Source organism: Cynocephalus volans, chromosome 8, assembly GCF_027409185.1.
Source record: "Cynocephalus volans isolate mCynVol1 chromosome 8, mCynVol1.pri, whole genome shotgun sequence".
In the NCBI taxonomy this organism is placed as follows: Eukaryota; Metazoa; Chordata; class Mammalia; order Dermoptera; family Cynocephalidae; genus Cynocephalus; species Cynocephalus volans.
In genome coordinates, this window is record NC_084467.1 from 113,979,886 (window position 1) to 114,001,124 (window position 21,239).

General features: G+C 47.8%; 3 protein-coding genes across 9 annotated transcripts; 1 reads left to right on the forward strand and 2 right to left on the reverse strand.

Moving 5' to 3' along the window:
* Window positions 1–3,013: 3,013 nt before the first annotated feature.
* Window positions 3,014–8,589, reverse strand: ISG20L2 (interferon stimulated exonuclease gene 20 like 2). Of its 2 annotated transcripts, none has more exons than XM_063104884.1 (4): window positions 8,284–8,589; window positions 6,833–7,683; window positions 4,633–4,833; window positions 3,014–3,898 (listed from the first exon to the last, which is right to left on the reverse strand). In XM_063104884.1, the coding sequence occupies exons 2-4, from the start codon at window positions 7,562–7,564 to the stop codon at window positions 3,785–3,787; spliced, it is 1,047 nt and encodes a 348-aa protein (XP_062960954.1). In that variant the 5' UTR covers window positions 7,565–7,683; window positions 8,284–8,589; the 3' UTR covers window positions 3,014–3,784. The 2 variants fall into 2 exon arrangements, with proteins under 2 accessions (XP_062960954.1, XP_062960955.1); XM_063104885.1 differs by having other exon boundaries at window positions 8,280–8,589.
* Window positions 8,353–14,938, forward strand: METTL25B (methyltransferase like 25B). Of its 3 annotated transcripts, none has more exons than XM_063104880.1 (8): window positions 8,353–9,054; window positions 11,066–11,190; window positions 11,351–11,543; window positions 12,028–12,090; window positions 12,347–12,490; window positions 13,011–13,495; window positions 13,960–14,144; window positions 14,623–14,938. In XM_063104880.1, exons 1-8 carry the CDS (start codon window positions 8,944–8,946, stop codon window positions 14,742–14,744), a joined length of 1,428 nt encoding a protein of 475 aa, XP_062960950.1. In that variant the 5' UTR covers window positions 8,353–8,943; the 3' UTR covers window positions 14,745–14,938. The 3 variants fall into 3 exon arrangements, with proteins under 3 accessions (XP_062960950.1, XP_062960951.1, XP_062960953.1); XM_063104881.1 differs by having other exon boundaries at window positions 11,357–11,543; XM_063104883.1 differs by having other exon boundaries at window positions 14,030–14,144; window positions 14,623–14,706.
* Window positions 14,939–15,308: 370 nt separating this feature from the next.
* MRPL24 (mitochondrial ribosomal protein L24) lies at window positions 15,309–20,677 on the reverse strand. Of its 4 annotated transcripts, none has more exons than XM_063106422.1 (6): window positions 20,587–20,677; window positions 16,539–16,780; window positions 16,360–16,455; window positions 16,066–16,169; window positions 15,652–15,782; window positions 15,309–15,533 (listed from the first exon to the last, which is right to left on the reverse strand). In XM_063106422.1, the coding sequence occupies exons 2-6, from the start codon at window positions 16,719–16,721 to the stop codon at window positions 15,397–15,399; spliced, it is 651 nt and encodes a 216-aa protein (XP_062962492.1). In that variant the 5' UTR covers window positions 16,722–16,780; window positions 20,587–20,677; the 3' UTR covers window positions 15,309–15,396. The 4 variants fall into 4 exon arrangements, with proteins under 4 accessions (XP_062962492.1, XP_062962491.1, XP_062962490.1 ...); XM_063106421.1 differs by having other exon boundaries at window positions 20,597–20,674; XM_063106420.1 differs by having other exon boundaries at window positions 20,532–20,638.
* Window positions 20,678–21,239: the final 562 nt, after the last annotated feature.

Genomic DNA, 21,239 nt, shown 5'->3' on the forward strand with positions numbered 1-21,239 from the left:
TATTTAGGGATGGCTGGTTAGCTCACTTGGGAGAGCCTGGTGCTGACAACACCAAGTCAAGGGTTAAGATTTACCCTTACCAGTCATCTTTTTTAAAAACAAAAAACCAAAAAATTTACCCAATAGAACTTATCTTCTGGCCCTTCTCCAATCCAGCTTCCATTTGGCTGCCCTCATCAACTTCTGAAAACATCATCTGATCACATCACTCTCGTGCTTTAAATCCTTCAATGACTCTAAACAGCACTTGCCATAGTGTATTGAAAATAGTTCACTGGCTTCTTTAGGTTGCTGTAAGCAACATGGCGATAAAGACAGTGCCCTGTTTTCCTAGTGCCTAGCACAATGCCTGGCACATAGCAGGTGCTTAATATTTGAGTGGAATGATTCCAAGTCTCACCAGATGCCATTTGTAACAGCAGAGCAGAGTGCTGGTTAAAAGCAGACTTCAGACAAGTAGACTTGGCAGGTCTGAGTGCCAGCACTGCCAACATCCAACTGTCCTGGGAAAGGTTTCTTATCTTTTGTAAGCCTCAGTTTACTCAACCATTTCCTTAAATTAGCATACCACCTACCTACTGAGAATGAGATAATGCACCTAAAGGGCTTAGCACACTGTACCTGGCACAGAGAAGCACTCAATGAATGGCTGCCATCATTAGTATTAATGTTAACAACCTTCAGTTAAACATCAAGGTTAGAAAAGAATCTCAGGATTTTGGCACTAGAACTACTTAGAGTCCAAGAAGCAAAGTAACTTACTGTCACAAATTTAATCAAACTTTGAACCCAACATCAGTGCAAAGTGACTTGCTGTTAAGCTGTTAGCTGTTTGGTAGACTTGCTGTATAGTATAGGGGAAGTCAAAGTGCTTTGTGAAGTACAATACACAGACAGTACATGTAGGATAGTTGCAGATATACCTGGCATGTTGCATTCATAGTTTGTCTCTCTAAACTTGAACTTGGGCTAATGTGCCTTGGGGCAAGTTCATAATTATAGTACTGTTGATCTTTCCTATTGTCAGCTGTAATCATCCATAAAAGTAGGAATCAAATGATTCCTCCTTCCTTAGAGCCTTTGCCAGATCAGTGGTTCTTAAGGGTGGATGGAGGGGCAGTGCTATCTCAAAATACATGCCCCCTTACCATTTTAAGAACCACTTTGTTAAATGAAGTTTTAGACTATCACAAACATGGCTGGCAGAATATGGTTCTCACACTTTGTCTTTTCCCATTGTCACCTGCATCAGAGGGTCTCTTAGAATTAGAAAACTTCATTATGTTATGAAAAGAATATTAGCAAGATCTTACGTTTGTCATGCATATGCCCCATTCTCAGATTTAAGGCAAAACAGGACTTGCTAATTGGGATTTGGGCAGCAATCTGCAATAGGGTTTGTCCACCAACAATTGGATGAAGCCAGGACCTTGGGGACAGATGGATAGAAAAGGGGGACTGAAGTACAGGGGATCATCAGGCACCCTTGCAAAGCAAGCTGGGCTCTGACCAGAAAATGTGACGAGGAAATGTCTGCAAGGTCCTCTGATCTCCCAGATTCCTCCTGGTGAGCAAAAGTAAGACTGAGCTCTTTCCAACACTGGACTGAGTGAGACCAGGTGCCTGTCTAGATATGAGGGTGGGGGTTGGGGGTAGCATAAAAGCCAGTTGCTACTTTACCAAGACATACACAAAGTCAGTTTTGTTTCAGCCAACAAGTACCATAAAGACTGAACTCAAATGGAATTTTCCAGTTATCTTCCAGTTTACTGATCACAATGTAATTAACAACTTCTTCCATGTGTATTCCTAGTTTTTGGTGTGTCTTCTTGGATTATTCCCACCTATCGCTGTGTAAAATGTGCTATGGTTTGAATGTTTGTCCCCTCCAAAGCTCATGTTGAAACTTGATCCCCAATGTAACAGTATTAAGAGGTGAGGCCTTTAAGAGGTGATTTGGTCATAAGGGCTCTGCCCTGTGAATGGATTAACGGGTTAATGAATTAATGGGTTATCATGGGAGTGGGCTAGTTATCACAAGAGAGGTTCTGTTATAAAAGCCAGTTTGGCTCTTGTGCACCCCTCTTGCCCTGAGATACCTTCTGCCATGTTACGACACAGCACAAGGATCTCACCAGAAGCCAACCAGATGCAGCTGTTTGACCCTGGACTTCTCAACCTCCAGAACTCTGATCCAAAAAAACACCTCTTTTCTTTATAAATTACCCAATCTCAGGTATTCTGTTACAGCAACAGGAAATGGACTAAGACAGGTGCTCGGCACCCCTTTGTGAACAATCATGGACATTACACATGTTATGCTCCACAGGAACCAACTTGCTCAGAGCTTAACAGCTGCTTGTGCAAGCAGATCCTCAAGGATACAACAAGACCATGTCTGCGACCTGGTTTGGCTGCAGAAAATTCCCTTCTACAGGTAGCTGTGACTGTGACTCTGATGCCCGGAACCGGAACAGCCATTCAAGAGGGCACAAGTCCTGGTATATACATGGAGCCAGCATTCTGTCAAGACAGAGTGCAGATAGTAATCCTGGACACAAGGTCAGACCTGTGACTCACCTTACCAAGTTGAGGGTGTGTGCCACTAAAGAAGAGCTGGCAGCAGCAACCAGGCTGGCATCAACAAGCACCCTTTCTCCCCCACTGTCCCTCCCTCTTGCCCACTCAATGATTCACTCTCTACCTCACTCTCCCAGTCACACACCCTCTATGTGAGGGTGTTCAAATGGCTTGGGGTGTCATTTTAGATGTGCTCATTGATTTGTGGTATGGATGAGGACAAGGCATCATATGTTACACACAAAGGCTTGGTCAGTACTTTTTGATGACTCCCAGAAAACAATGACCCCAGTTAGTGCAGTCTACAGAGACCATGGGAACCCCCCTAAGAACTATAGCCTCATGGTATCTTGTGACAAAAATACTTAACATGAAATTAAAAAGAAACCAGTACACAATTGTTTTTCCATTATAAAAATTTATCAAGGGAATAATTTGAGTTTTTAGAGGCTTGGGCTAGCAAGGTAAAAGACTAAAAACCATTAAAACACTTTAAATTCTTTTTAACCTACCATGTGGAACCTAAATTAAATAAATCCTTTATTACTTTAGGAAAGAGACTGATTTCCTAAATCAGAAAAATTGATTTCCAAGCTACACTTTTACTTCTGCTGCCTTATAACCATAAGGGGAACTAACCTGACCACGGATAGCTCCCCTGGACATCAAGGTGGGAAGAACAGGCAATATGCTGACATAGCCTAGATGGAGACTCTGAGCCAAAAGCAAAGTCTGTGAAATGTAATGTGACCATTTCTTTTATCATCCAACCAGGATACTTTTGAGTGAAAGAGGGTGCTATTAATTACTTGAGAACAAAAGGCATAAAATGAGTCACGTGGCCATCTTAGTGATAAGGCAATTTGGGAAACTACATTTCCCAGTATGCCCTGTCCCTTTAAAGTTAAAAGCCTGACTGATGCAAAGTGCCTGGGACCTGTGGTTAGCACCATTTAAGAAGTAAACAGTACAGGGCTGGGTTCTGACATGGAGGCTTCCCCCTTCCAGAGGACATGTAACCAGACACAGGACACAACACCTGAGGTGAAACTTCAATGGATATTAAGTCTGGGGTAGAGCCTCTCCCCCGACAACAATTCTAGCTTCCAAAGTGTGGAGATGGTAGAGCTGCCCATTGGTCCACTGCCCTGGTTCTCCTAGGTGCTGCCTCTGCCTCCCCACATACCCAGCGTCCCCCCTGCTGCTAGTCTTTTGGGGGATTCTGGGCTAGGTGCTGTTCCCACTCGACCTCAACCAACTTGTACAGCTCCATAGTGGCCTGGGCATCTTCCACAGAGGAATGTCCGCTTTTCCCAACCTGAACAAGGGAGGAAGAGAAGAGCATGAAGCTACAAGAGACTGTTTCTTCCCTTCCCAACTGGCTCCCCACATTCCCCCTCCTCTGCCCCCTATACATGCTGTTTCTTCTGCCTTAGAGGGCTGCAAAGATAAAACTCTGGTGGGACCCTACTCCTTATCCAATTTCAGGGTATCTTTGCTATTGTCTATCTCAATCCTTTCTGTGGCAACAGGTATATGCCGTATTATGCTAAGTTCTGCAGAAACAGAACACACCAGATCAAGGCAGGACTTTTGAGTCTTCTATCTTCCCCAGTTCCTTAACTGCTCTCTTTATGACACGTGTCCATACTTTCCTACAAGGCGGGCCACCCTGCCTTGAATGCCAAGCATATGAAATATATGAGTGGTCCCTGCATCCACTACGTGGTCCTCTATACCACCACTACTACTACTACTTGCTTTCTTCCCTTCCTAGTTAGGGTTTTACATTAAGCTTTTTTCCTTTTCTAGATTATCCTTTGTTACATCCTGTGACGTAGAGAACGGGAGTTATTACCTCTATGTACAGATAGAGAGAGGCTACTGAGCCCTTTAGCTCAAAGCTGTTACCATCAGAGCAGCCCGCCTGAATCTCTGCAACCATAGGACTTCTGGGGTCAGAGCCTGGAGAGATGCAGCAATAAGAGCCTCCACCAAGCCCGAAGGAGGATGGCTGAGGCGGGGTGTGTTTGGCATGTGTGAAGAGGCTACCTGGATGTCCCGGTCCAACAGCTTCTTAGTGAGACTCTTCAGAGACATGGTGGCATTCTCTGGGCAGTTGGCCTTCCGGTTGAGGGGGGGGATATGGGAGGTGTCACGGGTGAGGAACTTGGGATGAAAGTACTGAAGGGCTTTGAAGTCATTGTGGATGGCATGCCCCACCACTATCTTCCCTCTAAGTATCTTCAAGATCTGGAAAAGGCGTAGAAGAGGAGGTGGTGAGAAGACTCAAATGTCCTGAAAGCCCCACATGGCTGTTGGTTCTGGGTTCTTTTCACCAATTGCCCACCTGCCTCATCCTTGAAATGCCCTCTCCCACAAGTTTTCTTTCTCCTGAAATCTATCTCCTCTTCCCTGGAATGAAAATAGGGCACTTCCATGGTATAACCCTGTTTGGACTTACATCATCAGTGGCTCCTTACCTTCTCATAAATTTCCACCCCAATGACAGATTAACTATTTAGTTCAGGGCCGGCCCGTGGCTCACTCGGGAGAGTGTGGTGCTGATAACACCAAGGCCACGGGTTCGGATCCCATATAGGGATGGCTGGTTGCTCTCTGGGTGAGCGTGGTGCTGACAACACCAAGTCAAGGGTTAAGATCCCCTAACCGGTCATCTTTTAAAAAAAAAAAAAAAAAAAAAAAACTAGTTCAGTTCCAGCTTGCTACTTGAAGTCCTTTAACTTTACCATTATGCTTGCCTTAAACACATGGCTGGGACCCATGAAGTCAAAGATGGGCTCCAATAGTTACTGGAAGCCCAAAATTACAAGCAAGTAGATATGCATGGATACTTTTGTGAGGAGAGAGTCTGTGGTTTTCATCAGATTCCTCAAAGGTCTACAAGCCATAAAAGATTAAGAATCACTTATAGACCAAGGCTGCAGAGGGAACTTAGTCACATTAGTCTTGGATGTAAATGACTTCTGACCATTTCAGGATCTTAAAGCATGAGGGCACACTACTAATAAGGACAATCAAAGAATATGCCATGGACTCTAAAGGCCATTCCCAAAATGGGGTTACAAGCAGGTTGTGAACATGAGCAACAGTCCTGCATGGCCTCCCAAGGGGACCCCTTTGAAGAGGCCAGACTCGTTTGGACATCCTTAGTTTCATAAGCCCTGCTTGGACACTGGGGAAGTGCTTTAGGATGAAAACCAGATGCAGTCCAATCGACTAGGTATTCAGTTGCTCCTGACTTCACCTGCAGTTTACTGCCTACCACCACCTTTATTTTTTATTAACCTCAGAACACAGCCCTCATTAAAGCTGAGTAGATTTGCTATCTCAGACCCATCCCATCTTCTGCTTCTCCCAAGCCTTGCTCAGTTGTGCCCCTTGTGTACACAATGTTCTTCCACTCTTCCAGGACTTTTCTAATAACCAGCTGCTTCACCTCTGATTCATCTCCTCACTGACTGTTCTAGCATATAAGAAATTACTGGAACAGAGTGTGTTTAGACAAGGCAGAGTGTGGTCTTGAAATTGCAAAGATGTGGACCAACGGCGCCCTCTGGTGGCTTCCCAAGATCAGCAGGCTCCCCTCTTGCTCTCCACTTCTTCCTTCACCTGTCCCAGTTCACCCTCCTTTTCTGTTCATTTTTTGTGCTCCCAATATCCAGCACAGGGCTAGAATGAGTGAGATGAGAATCCCAACATGTTGACTCTGTGTTTTTTATCACCTTCACTGCAGGCTACCTGTCCTAGTTGTACAAGTATGCCTCAGCTCCTTCCATCAGCTTCTTGTCCTCTTCTACCACCAACACTTTCCATACTTGCCCCAAACTACTTTTTGCTTGGGAAGCCCTCCACCTGTCCACTCCCAAACCTAGACTGCAACTGTAAGGCATTCCCAAATTGAGCCCTTTCCCCTGACACTCATGCTTGCTGCTCTGTCCAGTTTCATCACTGGCTGTTATTTCTCTATGCATATTCCCAGTTTCCCAGATCACAATCCCACTTGGGACCTAAAGTAGGTCTAGACTAATGAAGTTTGCTACACCGGTTATTGTACCTTCCCGACTTTCACCACTCCTTACCCCAATAGGAGGCCACCTTCATCATCTGATATTCTCCTTCCTCCCTCCACAATCCTTTGGCACTTTTCCAGAGTGAAGGCCATTGCTGAAAAATGACTTGGACCTCGCCCTGCCCACCCATTGCCACCATCACGCCCCATAAGTGTCACCTGGCTCTGGGCAATCTTGAATGGCGTAGCATTCACCATGTGCTGCTTCCGGATACCACTCCATCTGGTTCGGTAGTCCACGATGTGGCAGGGGGGAAGGATGTACTCATCATAAAGGACATCTCCACTGTAGCTGACAATGCTACATCGAGCCAAGGAACTAATGTGCCCTTTGGGGCCTGTGCCCACCATCTCACAGTCAATTGCCACCATCTTACTTGGCAACTTCTGGGATGCTCCAGAGCATTTATTCTCTGAGTGAGCTTGGGTGGAGTTCTGTGGGGCATTCTTTTGAGGGCGGTTCTTCTGGGTGCCCTTTGTCTGGGAGCGGGTGGGATGGCTCTTAATCTTTGGAAGAGCACTCTGGAACTCCCCCAGCAAATCTACTGTAGCTGCAACAGAATTAGCCTTCTTTGAAGGGGCAGGGGTCAGCCAAGACACTGTAGCTTTCTTGTTCAGGGACTGCTCTGTCCCACTGCTGGAGGCAGCCGTCTTCTTTTTTGGGACAAGAGGGATCTTCCAAGTGTCATCTACTGTAGCAGTTTCCCCTTTCTTTGGAGGTTCTGAGTGCAGCTTAGGTGCCTTGCTAGGGAGCTGATTCTTTCTATTCAGAAAGCCCCGCCGTTCCAAGAACCTCCGCTTCTTGACAAAGTTTCGGTGCTTGGCATTTCCTTCTAATGCCTTTTTGGGAGGAGGTCTCCCAAAGTCGAGATTGAGGAGTAAGGTAGACATGAGGACAGTGAATGATGGGACAGCAATTGGCAAGAATGGTTTACTTATGAAAGGAAGATGGGGTGGTGTTCATTCTCCTCTGAATCTTATTGTCCAACATGTGGAGGTTTGTAGTACACCTTGGGGAAGAAAGTGATTCTGGTAATTGGGCCCACAGGCCTCGGAGAAAAACGTAGCACTTAAGGGAGGAAAGATATCAGAGCAATCTCTCAGAGAAGTGTAACTGTAACGTGCAATGATGGAAGGAGTGCTGGATGAGCCCGAAAGCCTGGATTCTAGCGAAGCCCCACAATTCACCAGCCATATGGTCTTAAGAAGTCTATTCCCCCCACTAGGTCTGTCTCATTTGCAAACTGGAGGGGTTGGAGGGCCTATCGAGCTCGAATTCTGTGAGTCTAAGAAGCCAGAATAGGTGAGTTCTATAATCTGCGTAGGAAGGAAACGTCTAAGTATGCTCGAAAGCAGTGAGGGGTATATAGCATAGATGATCTGCAGCGCGGGCCCCACGAATAGAGATACGAATCCAGGCACCCTCTTCCCTCGGCTATGGGGGGGGACCTCCACATGCGTCTCACCCAAGTCCTCCCAAGCAAGGACCTTTGACAACACATATCAGCAGGGTGAGGATGTGTTCGAGGTTCGGGGTAGCCCACCTCGCGCCAAGCACTTTGCCAGTCCCCACCACGATGGAGACAGTTCCCATATGCTCACATACCTACCTCCCTGATGGACTACGCTAAGACCGGAAGCGTCAGGAGCCGGATGCGGAAATCTGCGCTCGCCGACGAGGCTCAGGACGGCAGGCGCGTGGGTTGGAGCGCGCCGGAGGCCGGCGTGCGCGCGCCCGCAGCGCCCCTATCTCCAGGAGGGAGGCCAGGGATTCGGAGTGTGTGAGGAGCGGCGGCAGCGGTAGCGGCGTGGGTGGGATGCGCTCCCCGACCCTTCTAGCACGGTGGAGGTACAACTCGAAGGTGTGGGTAGGCCGCGACAAACCGGAACTGCAGCACGCCGGGGACACCGGGCCTCACTTCCGGGAGAGGAGGGCAGTTTACGGGAAGGGGCAGGACCTGGAGCTTGGCCCGCCCGTCTTCGTGGGCGCTCTGCTAGGCCACGCCACTGTGGCGTCATTGCACTGTTGACCCGCCCCATCTGCCTCCGACGCTGACACTTTCGCGACATCTGACGTCAGGGGGAAGTCTCAAATCTTCAGCCCTAGGATGGGATCCCGGAAGGGCAGAGTCGGGGACCGGACTCAAAACTCTTTCTTCCCGTTCAGCCTGCAGAGCTGAGCCCAGCCTGGGTCCTGGACCCGCGTGGTACCGACCCTGGATCCCTCCTCACTGCATTCTCGCTCCCCGCGCCACCGGCTGGAACCCAGGATGCCGGGCGTCTCCGCCCGGGGACTCTCTCACGAGGAGAGGAGGCAGCTAGCTGTGAACCTCACCCGTGTCCTGGCGCTCTACCGTTCCATCCTGGACGCCTACATCATCGTGAGGCCACAGGGGTGTGGGCGGGGTACTCTTGGTTGTGTGGTTGGCTGGTGTCCACGACAGGGAGAGAATCCGGAGAGTTAGCTTCTGATCTCTTTTCTTCTATGACTTTCAGTCTTTTGTCTATTCAAGAAGGGGTTAAAGCTGATCCTCCCTTTTTATCAGCTGACGTAAATATTAATATTTCTAATACGTGGGTTGTTTTTTTAACCTTCCCAAATACAAGGTAATAAAACGGATGGATATTTGAGCATACTGCAACTACACTGAACTCTCCTAGGAATATATAAGGTGTTCCAAGAATACACGTTCATTAATCCAAGCTTTGAATGAATTCCTGGTTTTGTGGTGTAGTGGACAGTTCCAGGTTTGGAATCAGACAGACTTGGGCTACGATCCTGTCTCCCCTACTATGTGCTCCCTCTCCCCCCCTTCTAGCCCCAGTTTCCCCAGCTGCAAAATGGATCTCTGTCTGAAGGATCATTGTGAAGAATAAATGAGATATGTAAATGGCACCACCATCCAGTGAATTGTTCAGACTACAAACCCAGAAGTCATCCATGATTTAGCTCTTTCCTTCGTTGATCCACAGTCCAATTCTCCAGCAAATCCTCTTGGCTCTATCTTTAGAATAGATCTCAGATTCATCTGTCTCCATCTCCATTGCTACCACCCAGGGCCAAGGCACCATCAACTCTCCTCTGGACTACATAATCCATCCATCTCTCTGTGTTTACTTCTGCTCCTCCTAACCAGTTCTTCACTGAGCAGCCAGATTGGTATCTTTCAAATGTAAATCTGACCGTGACACTTGCTTGTTTTCTAGGTGCTCTGATAAAATTCTGACTCCTTACCATTATCTATGAGGTCCTATCTGATATGGCCCCTTCTGCCTCTTCAGCCCCGTCACATTTCATTCTCTCCCACATTCACTATGCTATACACTGGCCTAATTTCTGTTCCACAAATATGGCAGGCATCTGGGCCTTTGCACTTACTGATCTGCCTGGAATGCTTTTCCTACACAGAAAGGCAATAAAGCAGAATGGTTAAGAGCAAGGTCTCTAGAGTGAAATTGGTTTCAAATCCCAGTTCTGCTACTTATTGGCTTTTTGACTTGAGCAAGTTACTTAGTTGCTGTGCCTTAGTTTCCTCATCTTTAAAATGGGGGATAAAAATAGTACCTACCTCATTGTGTTGTTTTAAGGATTACATGCATTAATACATATCAAATGTTTACAGTACTGCCTGGCATAAGTGTGTGTTTACTATTACCAGTATTCTTTACATGCTTGATTTCTGTTCTTGATTCAAATGTCAGCTCAAGTATCAACTCCTCAGACAAGTCTTCCCTCGTCACTCTATCTAAAGTAGTCCTGGGTCAAACTCTCTACTAGATTACTGTTTTGCCAGTGTTTTGTTGTCTGTGGCATTTGATGTTATCTGCAATTGTTATTATCATTTTTCTTTTATTAGCTGGCCAATACAGGGGTCAAACTCTGGACATTGGTGTTATTAGCACCACATTCTAAACAACTGAGCTAACTGGCCAGCCCATATTTTTTTTATGTAAACTACAAGAGCAAGAATCTTGTCTCTTTGGTTCACTGTTGTACCCCCTGAGCATAGAATAGAATAGAATAGACCTTGGTGTATAATCAAAACAGAGCCCCAGAACTTGTGGTGAACAAATGAATGAATAAAAATACACGTGTCTGGCACGTATAATGGCAGGTTACTAAACGATAATATAGTACTGTGTTGTGTGTCAGTCACTCTGGTAAGTGATAGGAGATGTGGATGCAAAGAAGACACCATTCCTCCCCTTAAGTTCAGCTGAGTAGAGAAAACAGACCAAAATAAGTGGAGAAATTGCTAAAAGGAGAGATGTGTCCAGAATGTAGTCTGGGCTCTGAGGAAGAAGTAGGCAACGACAAGGGGAAATGGGAGTGTGGCAAGAAAGAACAGGAATGGTAGTAGCCTGCTGATTGCTTCTGCCCTTCTCCTACAGGAGTTTTTCACAGACAACCTGTGGGACACACTCCCTTGCTCCTGGCAGGAAGCATTGGATGGACTGAACCCACCGCAGCTGGCCACATTGCTGCTGGGAATGCCGGGGGATGGGGAGGTAGTCAGGTATGGGCTAGAAGGGCCCTGTGCTGGGGAACTCAAGGCACTGAGCCCCACAGCAAGCCATCACTCAGAGAGTCTCTCAAGGTCTTCCTGGGTCCCTGGGTTGTAAACTGGTATGCTCATGATGCTATGGACTATTCACTGGAGGCCTGGACTATTTCAGCTACAGGTCGGTGTGGCCACTCACCCTTCTGGCCCTGAAGTCCACAGCCTATGCCCTGGCCTTTACCCGGACGCCTGGCTTTCAGACCCCCTCAGAGTTCTCGGAGAACCCCAGCCAGAGCTCCCGACTAACACCTCCATTCCGGAAACATGTCAGGCCCAAGAAGCAGCATGAGATCCGGAGGTTGGGAGAGGTGAGGAGATGGCTAGAGTATAGGTGATGTCTGAGAGTCTGTGGGTTGCAAAGACGTGTGCTCCTTACCTCAGATGCTGGACCAGAGACCCTAGAATTTCCCTTCCTTGGCAGACATAATATAATCATATCTTGATGCTAGGGTTTTTTTTTCATCCTGTTGTGGAGTTGGTTGGAAGCTTGGTCTGAATCATTGTCCTATTCCTGTTCTCACATCTCCACAATTTGCTCATGGCTTCACAGCATGGCTCTTCTTGTTCTGTGTGGGAGGCTGAATCACTGACCAAAGGAGCAAGGGGAGTGGCCCGAAGCTGGGGTCAGCACCCACCCTAACCCCCATTTGGTTTCCACATCTTTTGTCTCTTCTGGGGCACTCTCTGTCCATCTTCCTCTGTCATCTTTGGCTCCTCCACCTTCATTATGGGTGTTTTACTCTGGCAGTCAAGATCCAGTGGCCAGGAGACCTTTGCTCCCTCCTCTTTCAGTTGGTGAAGAAGCTGAGTGATCTCACAGGCTGCACCCAGGTGGTGGATGTGGGCTCAGGCCAGGTGAGCCAGATCCCTAATATACTGCTTTTTTTTTTTTTTTTTTTTTTTTTTTGAGTCATGGGGATAGAACGTGGAAGACAGGTTATCAGGCCATAGGCCCAGGAAAGCAGGTGCTGAGAAGTGACAGAAACAGGCAGGACAGAATTTAAGCCTCCTGAGAGGCCTGGAACCTACGTGTTAAGGCCACTGATAGGGAGGGTGACAGTTAATAGGGCACTGAACAGGGCTGTCTTCATCCTCCCTCTCATGACTCTAGGGCCATCTCTCCCGCTTCATGTCTCTGGGGCTGGGACTGATGGTGAAGAGCATTGAAGGGGATCAGAGATTGGTGGAGAGAGCCCAGCGCCTGGACCAGGAGCTCCTGCAGGCTCTGGAGAAAGAGAAGAAGAGGAACCCGCAGGTAGGCCACCCTTTCCTGCATCCTGACTGTAGGAGCCTCGACTGCAGCCTGGACCGCAGAACTGCTTGGTTGGTATTGGGCAAGTTTCTTCTCTTCCAAGTTTCTCGGCTTGAGAGGGTATGGTCCCTACATATATTTGCTACCTCTTTCCCGAAAGGTTCTCCCCTCCCCAAAGTCACCCCACATCTGACAGGTACTTTCTAGTTACAAAGTGCCTTCCACGCTGATATGTCCTCACAACAACCTGGAAAGTGGCCAGTCAGGTATTAGTCTCCCTACAAATAAGAAAAGTGGGTTTCAGAGTTGAAAAGATGTAGTGTTTGTAATGGTAGGCCCAGAATTTATCATGTCTCCCAATTCATGGTCCAGCTCTATCCTGTGCCCCAGCTTCTCTCCCGTGCCCCAGCTTCTCTCCCACATTCCTCCTAAGGAAGTAACACAGGTCCCTTCCTGTGGCATGAGGTGCCTGGGGACAGTGAACAGACTTTCCTTCTGCCTTTCTCATTTCCTGCCTCCACAGGTGGTCCAGACTGGCCCTCGCTACTCCCCATACCATGTGGTTAGGTGGGTGGACCCCACAGCTGTGTGCAAGGAGCTTCTGCTTCCACTGGAGAACCCATGTCAGGGTGGGGCCCGCTTGCTGCTAACAGGCCTCCATGCCTGTGGGGATCTGAGCGTTGCCTTGCTGAGGCACTTCTCCTGCTGCCCTGAGGTGGTGGCCCTGGCCTCAGTGGGTTGCTGCTACATGAAGCTGAGTGACCCTGGCAGCTATCCATTAAGTCAATGGGTGGCTGGGCTGCCTGGGTATGAACTGCCCTACAGGCTTCGCGAAGGGGCCTGCCATGCCCTGGAAGAATACGCTGAGAGACTACAGAAAGAAGGCCCTGGCCTCCGAACCCACTGCTACCGTGCAGTGCTGGAGACAGTCATCCGATGTGCCCGACCTGAGCTCCGTAGGCCAGGCGTGCAAGGGATCCCCAGGGTCCACGAGCTCAAGATTGAAGAGTAAGGTTGGGGAAGTGGGGGGCGGGGAGGGGGGAGCATCACCAACTGGAAATCTGATTTCCCTCACACCCTCACTTGTTGGCATGTCCTAAAGGAAATCTAAATGAGCCCAAAGGAGTGATTTTGAGTTCTTTGACAGGGGCAACTTCTCAAAATTTCTTTAAAAGGGAATTGTCCCTCTTTTATCAGGAGACTATCAAAGAAATACAGAGTTTTTCCAAATGTTAAAAATATGGCTAAATAATTGGCTGAACTAACATTTCAGAACAGTTTCAGAACTGGTTGAAAATAAATTTTTGGATCAATTTGCTATTGGGCAGACAGCTCACAGCCAGAGAAACATTTAAAAACACGTATTAGGGCAGTAGATCAAGCAAAGTTGGAATTGAATTAGGAACAAGTGAAGCTTAAGTGGGAGGTGGAGGTTCCTAAAACCAAACAGCTGTCTGTGGCTGATCCCACAGATATGTGCAGCGGGGGCTACAGCGAGTGGGGCTGGACCCCCAGCTTCCATTGAATCTAGCTGCCCTTCAGGCCCACCAGGCCCAGGAGAACCGTGTGGTGGCCTTCTTCAGCCTGGCCCTGCTGCTGGCCCCACTGGTTGAGACACTGATTCTACTGGACCGGCTGCTCTACCTTCAGGAGCAAGGTGAGGGTGGCCTACAGTAGGGACCCAGGGCCAGAGGGGCTGGAGTTCAGGGGCTCGTCCTTCTAGTCCTAGTCCCCTCATCTGCTGGGCCTGATTCATCACTGTGGTGATTCTTGGACCACCTGCTCCAGAGTCACCAGTAGGGTGGGGTGGGGAATTTGTTTAAAAATGCAGATTCCTACTGAATCAGACTTTGGCGGTACCTCCGTGAGGTGGGTTTTTTCTTTTTTTGAGGTGGTTGGCTGGTCTGAGGTACATTTTAAGGAAGATTCCCAGGCATTGAGAAGTTACAGTGCTTGAAACTGCCTCCAAGGTCAGCGCCTTGGGCACCCACGTTCCTCACAGAGAAGGGTTTCCTTAGTGCCCCTGGAGCCTCCCCCATTTAGAAGAGGGGCTGTGCCTACTGGCTGGGCAGGAAGTTGCTGAGTGAGAGTTTGGTTCATTTCTCCCCTTCTGATTAGCTCTGCCTTTCTCCCAGGCTTCCATGCTGAGCTCCTGCCCATCTTCAGCCCTGAACTCTCACCCAGAAATCTGGTTCTGGTGGCCACTAAGATGCCCCTGGGTCAGGCCTTCTCTGTTCTGGAGACTGAAGACAGCTGACACAGCCTGAGGAAGGGCATGTCTCAGATCCCATCTGAAACCACCTGGATGGCACACTGTGGCAGAGTGCACCTCCTCACCCAAAGAAAAGCATCCTGCATCCTCCCTGGAATCCTGGTTCACCACAAACCTTCAGTTTCATACCTTTTCTTTCCCTCCGTGTGTTATGTAATGTGTAAAATTTTATCTTTAATTTATTAAAAAATGGAAATGTTTATTTCCTTTCCATTTCTGCAAGTAGAGAAAAAGACAGATGTGTACCCTCCCTATGGTGCTCCTGCAGAGGTACTACAATTAGGTCTCATACCCCACTGCCCTCCCTAATAGGTGGCCTGGGCAGTAGCTTCTGTTACTCCAAGGTATTCATGGAGGGAACCACTCTCTCCCTTTGGTTTCCATCCCAGAATCTGCAGTCCCTGCCCCTTGGGAGGCCTGCCTTAAGACTGGCAAACTTCGTCTAGGTTCTGTCATGACATCAGGAAAGATGTTCCTTCCCTTCAGTCCTTGAAAGGAGTATATTGGGGTTGGGGTGCCATTCTACCAGAGATAGCAGCAGCACACAGGAAAACTCATGGCACTTTATTAGCATCTGAAGAAGAGGTGCCCCACCCTTCAAAGCTAAGACACAGGTGGGGAGAAGCTCTCCCCAGGCTCAATACCAGTAGACTTTCTTATGTTTCCGGGTTTCCTCGATCCCCATTGCCTCCATCACCTCCTCCTCTAGTGTCTTTAGTCGGGGCACATAGGTTCTTTCTAGAGCATCTTCCACTGATGTGTCTTTGGGGCCATCTGTTGAGCCAGAGGAAAGGAGATGGGTAGGAGGGCTTGCCAACTTGTCTTCTTAACATCCCTTACTCTCATTCTTACCACCCCATCCCTCACCTTCCTGCCCATCATCAAGCCTCACCAATCCATGCTTCAGGGACAATGCCATCGGCTCTTGGAAATTCAGGTTTGGGGATAATTCTCCCTGATCTCGTGGAGACTCGCACCCGCTCTCCTGCCTCAGTAAATCTCCATTCAATCTCAGTAGGCTTCCTGGTGGATAGAAGAGATGAGCTAGCTCAGCCTGGAGCCAGGTCCCCTGCCATCTTCCAACCCAAAAGTGTAGTCAGTGGTTGAAAACACCAAGGTCACCACTTTGTTTCTCTACCTCTGTATTGGGATTACCCATGGGAGTCATGCGATGGCCCTTCTCAATTTCCAGAGCATCCAACCCACCATTCCCATTGGATAAATGGGCTGCCCACTCCCAGCTATGATCAACACTTTTGTGGACTCAGAGGGGAGAAACCCTCTGACCAGAGCCCCATGTGCTTGCCTGTCCACGGGATCCACAAGTTTGACCTGGCGATGGAGCAACGGGGCTTCACTAGGGATCATGGTTCCCCGGTAATCCTTGGTCTTGCCAATGTAGCGGTAATGCTGTTTGGGGTGGGGGGGGTATCAGAAAGGAAGGGGTGTGAATGCGGCTTGCCCATTGCTGCTGAGTGCTTTCAGCACAAGTTGAAGAGTAGAAGGTTTAGTTGTACCACCATCCTCTCGGCTAGTCTCCTGCTGCACTGTGCTGATGGAACAGGCTTCCTGAGCATCCCCATCCTCTCTCTTCACTTACTGTGTTTAGTCCTTCCAGGACTACCCAGTTTCGCTGTCGGATAACTTGAACCACTTTGCCCTGCTTCCCAGCATCCTTGCCTTCTAGGACCTCCACCTGTGGGAAGACATAAGGGTCAGGGAGGGGGATCCTTGCCCAGGAGCCTCCCAGTCATTCTGCCCTCCCTCTGAGGCTCTCACCATATCCCCACAAAACAGATGCCAGTCTTCATCAGAGATGGGTTCCACGACTACCCGGCGCCTCCTTGTCCCTGGGGGGTTCTTCCTCTTGTCTGCCAGGGAGCCTGGGCGGCTCATACCATAGCGATAGTGGGGAGGCAAACTGACCTTAGATGCCAAGGCCAGCAGGGCAGAGAGACGCATGGCTGGAAGTTGGAGAAATCCCTCACTAGCAAGAGACTTAGAAACCTTCCTTGTTGGCTCTAGGGCAGGCACATAGAAAGAAGGGAAGAGACATTTTTAAAAGCATTTACTTGGTTGCTCAATGGACCTCATCTCACTGAATCCTCACAAGATGATATTATCCTCACTTTACAGATGAGGAAATAGGTTAACTTGCCCGTGGTCACAAAGCTACTATGTGGGGGAATCAGCATTCAAACCCACATATATCTGACTGCAAAGTCCAAAAAATTCATTGAAGCCAGGAGCCATGTTATCTAGCTCATTCCTGAATCCAGCAGATCCCAGTAGAGCTTGGCACGTATTAAGTACTCAAATAGTTATTAAATAAATGCATGAATAGCAGGGTAGGAATAGCAGGAAGGAAACAGGTAAAGGAACAAAACACTAGCATAGGGCCAAAAGGCATGTAGTTATAAGGTGAAACAAACATAATGTAGCAGAGATTAAAATTGGGGTTGAATTGTCCCTATCCCACTTCTAATTCCTTATCCTCAGATGGGAAGAAAACACTCCTCCCTAATAGCTTCTTTTCTTACTTTTTTTTTTTTTTCCGGCAGCTGGCTGGTTTAGAGATCCAAACCCTTGACCTTGGTGTTACAATGCTGCGCTCTACTGAATAGAGATTTCTCAAAGGAAGACATACAAATGGCCAACAGAGACATAACAAATGCTCAACATCACTAAGCATCAGGAAAATGCAAATCAAAACCACACTGAGATATCATCTCACCCCAGTTAGACTGGCTATTATCAAAAAGACAGGGAATAACAATGCTGGCGAGGACGCGGAAAAGGGGAACCCTGTTACACTGTTGGTGGGACTGCAAATTAGTACAGCCACTATGGGAAAACAGTATGGAGGTTTCTCAAACAACTACAGATAGAACTGCCATACAATCCAGCAATCCCAGTGCTGAAAATATACCCAAAGGAATGGAAACCATCATGTCAGAGGGATATCCGCATTTGCTTTGTTTATCACGGCTCTATTTACAATAGCCAAGATATGGAACCAAACTAAATGTCCATTGACAGATGACTGGACAAGGAAAATGTGGTATATATACACAATGGAATACTACTCAGCCATAAAAAAGAATGAGATTCTGGGCCGGCCTGTGGCTCACTTGGGAGAGTGCGGTGCTGATAACACCAAGGCCCTGGGTTCGGATCCCATATATGGATGGCCGGTTAGCTCACTGGCTGAGTGTGGTGCTCACAACACCAAGTCAAGGGTTAAGATCCCCTTACTGGTCATCTTTTTAAAAAAAAAAAAAAAAAAAAAAGAATGAGATTCTGCCATTCTCACCAATATGGTGAGCTTGGAAAAAACCATGTTAAGTGAAATAACCCAGGCACAGAAAGAGAGATACTGTATGTCCTTACTCATAAGTGGGAGCTAAAAAATAAGTAAATAAAAAAGAAAGAAAGGTACAACAATCGCAATAATACATTGAACTTTCAAAAGGAGAAATCAGGACTGTGGTTACCAGAGGTTGGAAAGGGGGAGGGGGAGAGGAGGAGGGGTTAGTAAGAAATTGGTTAAAGGTCACAAAGAATGATTACGTTTTATAATGATGAGTATACTAGTTATTCTGATTTGATCACATATTGTATGCAGGTATTGATATTCACCTCTGTATCCCACAAATATAATCAGTTATGTTTGAATAAAAAAAAACACACCGTGCTCTAGCCAACTGAGCTAACTGGTCAGTCCCCTAATAGCTTCTTTTCTAAAAGAAAAGGACCCAGGGCCAGACTCTAAGATTATTGGACCCTAAATTTCCAACCAAGTATGTGCTCTAAACTTCCCAATTGTGGATGATGGACTATATTAATGGGCTAGTAAGAGAACTGAGAGCAAAAATAGTAAGTGCTACCTTTCAAGTGCCATCTAAGTGCTTTACCGTATCATCTCATTTAAGTCTAAGGATAACCAACGAAGAAGGTACCATTAATTTCATTTTATAGATTAAAAAAACCCCTAACTTGGGCTGGCCTGTGGCTCACTTGGGAGAGTGTGGTGCTGATAACACCAAGGCCCTGGGTTCGGATCCCACACGGGGATGGCCAGTTAGCTCACTGGGTGAGCATGGTGCTGACAACACCAAGTCAAGTGTTAAGATCCCCTACCGGTCATCTTTAAAAAATAAAACAAAACAAAAAAACCCCCTAACTTCACAGTACAAATAAAGTGTACTATAGGGCCGGCCCTGTGGCTCACTCGGGAGAGTGTGGTGCTGATAACACCAAGGCCCTGGGTTCGGATCCCACACGGGGATGGCCAGTTAGCTCACTGGGTGAGCATGGTGCTGACAACACCAAGTCAAGTGTTAAGATCCCCTACCGGTCATCTTTAAAAAATAAAACAAAACAAAAAAACCCCCTAACTTCACAGTACAAATAAAGTGTACTATAGGGCCGGCCCTGTGGCTCACTTGGGAGAGTGCGGTGCTGATAACACCAAGGCCACGGGTTCGGATCCTATATAGGGATGGCCGGTGCGCTCACAGGCTGAGCGCGGTGCGGGCAACACCAAGGCAAGGGTTGCGATCCCCTTACCGGTCACATAAAAAAAAAAATTAAAAAAAAAATAAATAAATAAGTAAATAAAGTGTACTATAAAGGCATAAAAAGCCCTGGACTGGGGGATCAGACCACCTGGATTCTAGTTCTGCTCTGCCATCGTCTTACCGTGTGACCCTGGGCAACTTACTTAACTACTGAGCTTTAGTTTCATCATCCATAAAAATTTACAGGGTTGTTGTGTCATCTAAATTATTTTTAATATTTTAACAAAGCAAGGGCAGAATAATGTGAATAGTATTATCCCTTTTAGGTAAATTTAATATATATTCCAGCACAGGCACACATGTTTATGGTAGGGAAACAGGAAACTAAATAAAGTACTTGCTTTGGGGGACAAACTGATTGGGAGGGCTGTTACTTTCCATTTTGTTCCTTCCCATAATGTTTGCATTTTCTAGCCATGTGCATTTTTAAAAAATATCGACTGGTTTATCAGAACAGTGAGACATTGGTTCGTTTTCCTTCTTTATAAGTCTCAGTAGAGTATTAAAAAAAAAAAGGCCTAATGTTATTTTCTATTAATGCTGGTTGAACATAAGGTCCTAAGTCTCCCTATTCAGATTCAACAAACGCTTACGGAGCACTGCTTTGTGACAAACCTAATGCTGGTAATTTCAGTATTTACTGGCATTTGGTCTGCACACCTCCCAGTGAGGGAGGTTGCCAGGTGCGAGTATCATACAGCCTCTTTTACAGACAAGGAAACCAAGAGCTGAGGTGAGTTGCCCTAGTTCATATACTTTGATAGAAGCAGGGCCAATCTTAAGACCCAAGTCTCCTGCGTGATTGCTGCATTGAGTCTCTTAACGGTCGTTCCAGGTCTGAGGCTCTGGGAGATGATCCCAGGAGCCAGCCCAGACTACAGCAACTTGCACGCCCTCTAGACCTTTGCCTCCCTTGCCTCCACACTCTGGAGAGGATGGTGCACCTTCCGCAGTGGGGCTTTCACTGCGTGCTCTGAAGGCGTCGTGCAAGGTAGTGTGGTAGAACGGCTACCCCCTCAAGTCACGACTCCAAGGTTTCTCCCGCCAGCCTCACTCCGGGTGCGGATCCGGATTCCGGACATCGTCATGTCCCAGCAGTCTTCGGCACCCACCCGCTCCAAGCTTCCGGTGCTGAGAAACCCCGGGGAGGCGACTGAGCCACAGCCAGGCAAAAGGAAGGTTTCTCCCGCACCTGCATCCCGGACGAGCCTCTGAAATGCGACACCTCTGGGCCGCAGAGCCCTCACCTCCGCTTACCGCTGCACCGCTGAGCCTCCGTCCGTCACCGCGGCACAAGGGGCCTCAGCACCTCCCAGCGGCTTTCTGGGAAATGTAGTTTAATTGTAAGGCGGAAGCTCAATAACGAATCCAGCTTGTCAGCATGCTGGGAGTTGCAGTCCGCCGCCACGAAGTATACTGGAAACAGGAAACTTAGCGAGGGTGTAGGAATCAAGGAAGCCGAAGAACCCGTAAAGCATGTCGGGAAGGGAAGGCAAAGCAGGATAGGCTGACTCGCCTGACCCACTCCTGCGCACGCTCTGCGTGAAGGCCGCTGGGAATTGTAGTTTCTAGAGTCGACGGCTCCATTTTCTAGGTGGTTGTGGTTTCCTGTTTAAGGCAGAGCCTCACTCTCCGGGCGAAACTTAGAGCCAATTCTCTTCCCGCCCTTCTCTGCTGGAGGGGGACCACGGCAGATTAAAAAACTGTCTTAAGCTCTCTGGAGTAACAGTGGGCCCTTCCAATACTAGATAATATAGTCACAAAATGTCAGATCTGGAAGGAACGTCAGAGATCATCTAATCCAGTCATTCCACTTAACTGAGGGAGTACTGGGAAGATTCCACAGTATCAGCCTCCTCCTCCCCCGACCCCATCAACCAGTTAAGGGTGGCAAGCATCT

What these genes read in the sequence shown, in the direction of transcription:
- ISG20L2 (XM_063104884.1), bottom strand. Translation starts at nt 7,564, where the DNA reads ATGTCTACCTTACTCCTCAATCTCGACTTTGGGAGACCTCCTCCCAAA. An exon ending in TCAAGATTGCCCAGAGCCAG is followed by an intron (nt 4,834 to 6,832) that starts GTGACACTTATG and finishes CGCCTTTTCCAG; the next exon opens with ATCTTGAAGATACTTAGAGG. An exon ending in TGTTGGACCGGGACATCCAG is followed by an intron (nt 3,899 to 4,632) that starts GTAGCCTCTTCA and finishes TCCCTTGTTCAG; the next exon opens with GTTGGGAAAAGCGGACATTC.
- METTL25B (XM_063104880.1), top strand. Translation starts at nt 8,944, where the DNA reads ATGCCGGGCGTCTCCGCCCGGGGACTCTCTCACGAGGAGAGGAGGCAG. An exon ending in GGGGATGGGGAGGTAGTCAG is followed by an intron (nt 11,191 to 11,350) that starts GTATGGGCTAGA and finishes GGACTATTTCAG; the next exon opens with CTACAGGTCGGTGTGGCCAC. An exon ending in AGAAGAAGAGGAACCCGCAG is followed by an intron (nt 12,491 to 13,010) that starts GTAGGCCACCCT and finishes CTGCCTCCACAG; the next exon opens with GTGGTCCAGACTGGCCCTCG.
- MRPL24 (XM_063106422.1), bottom strand. Translation starts at nt 16,721, where the DNA reads ATGCGTCTCTCTGCCCTGCTGGCCTTGGCATCTAAGGTCAGTTTGCCT. An exon ending in ATCTGTTTTGTGGGGATATG is followed by an intron (nt 16,456 to 16,538) that starts GTGAGAGCCTCA and finishes GTCTTCCCACAG; the next exon opens with GTGGAGGTCCTAGAAGGCAA. An exon ending in CTTGTGGATCCCGTGGACAG is followed by an intron (nt 15,783 to 16,065) that starts GCAAGCACATGG and finishes TCTATCCACCAG; the next exon opens with GAAGCCTACTGAGATTGAAT.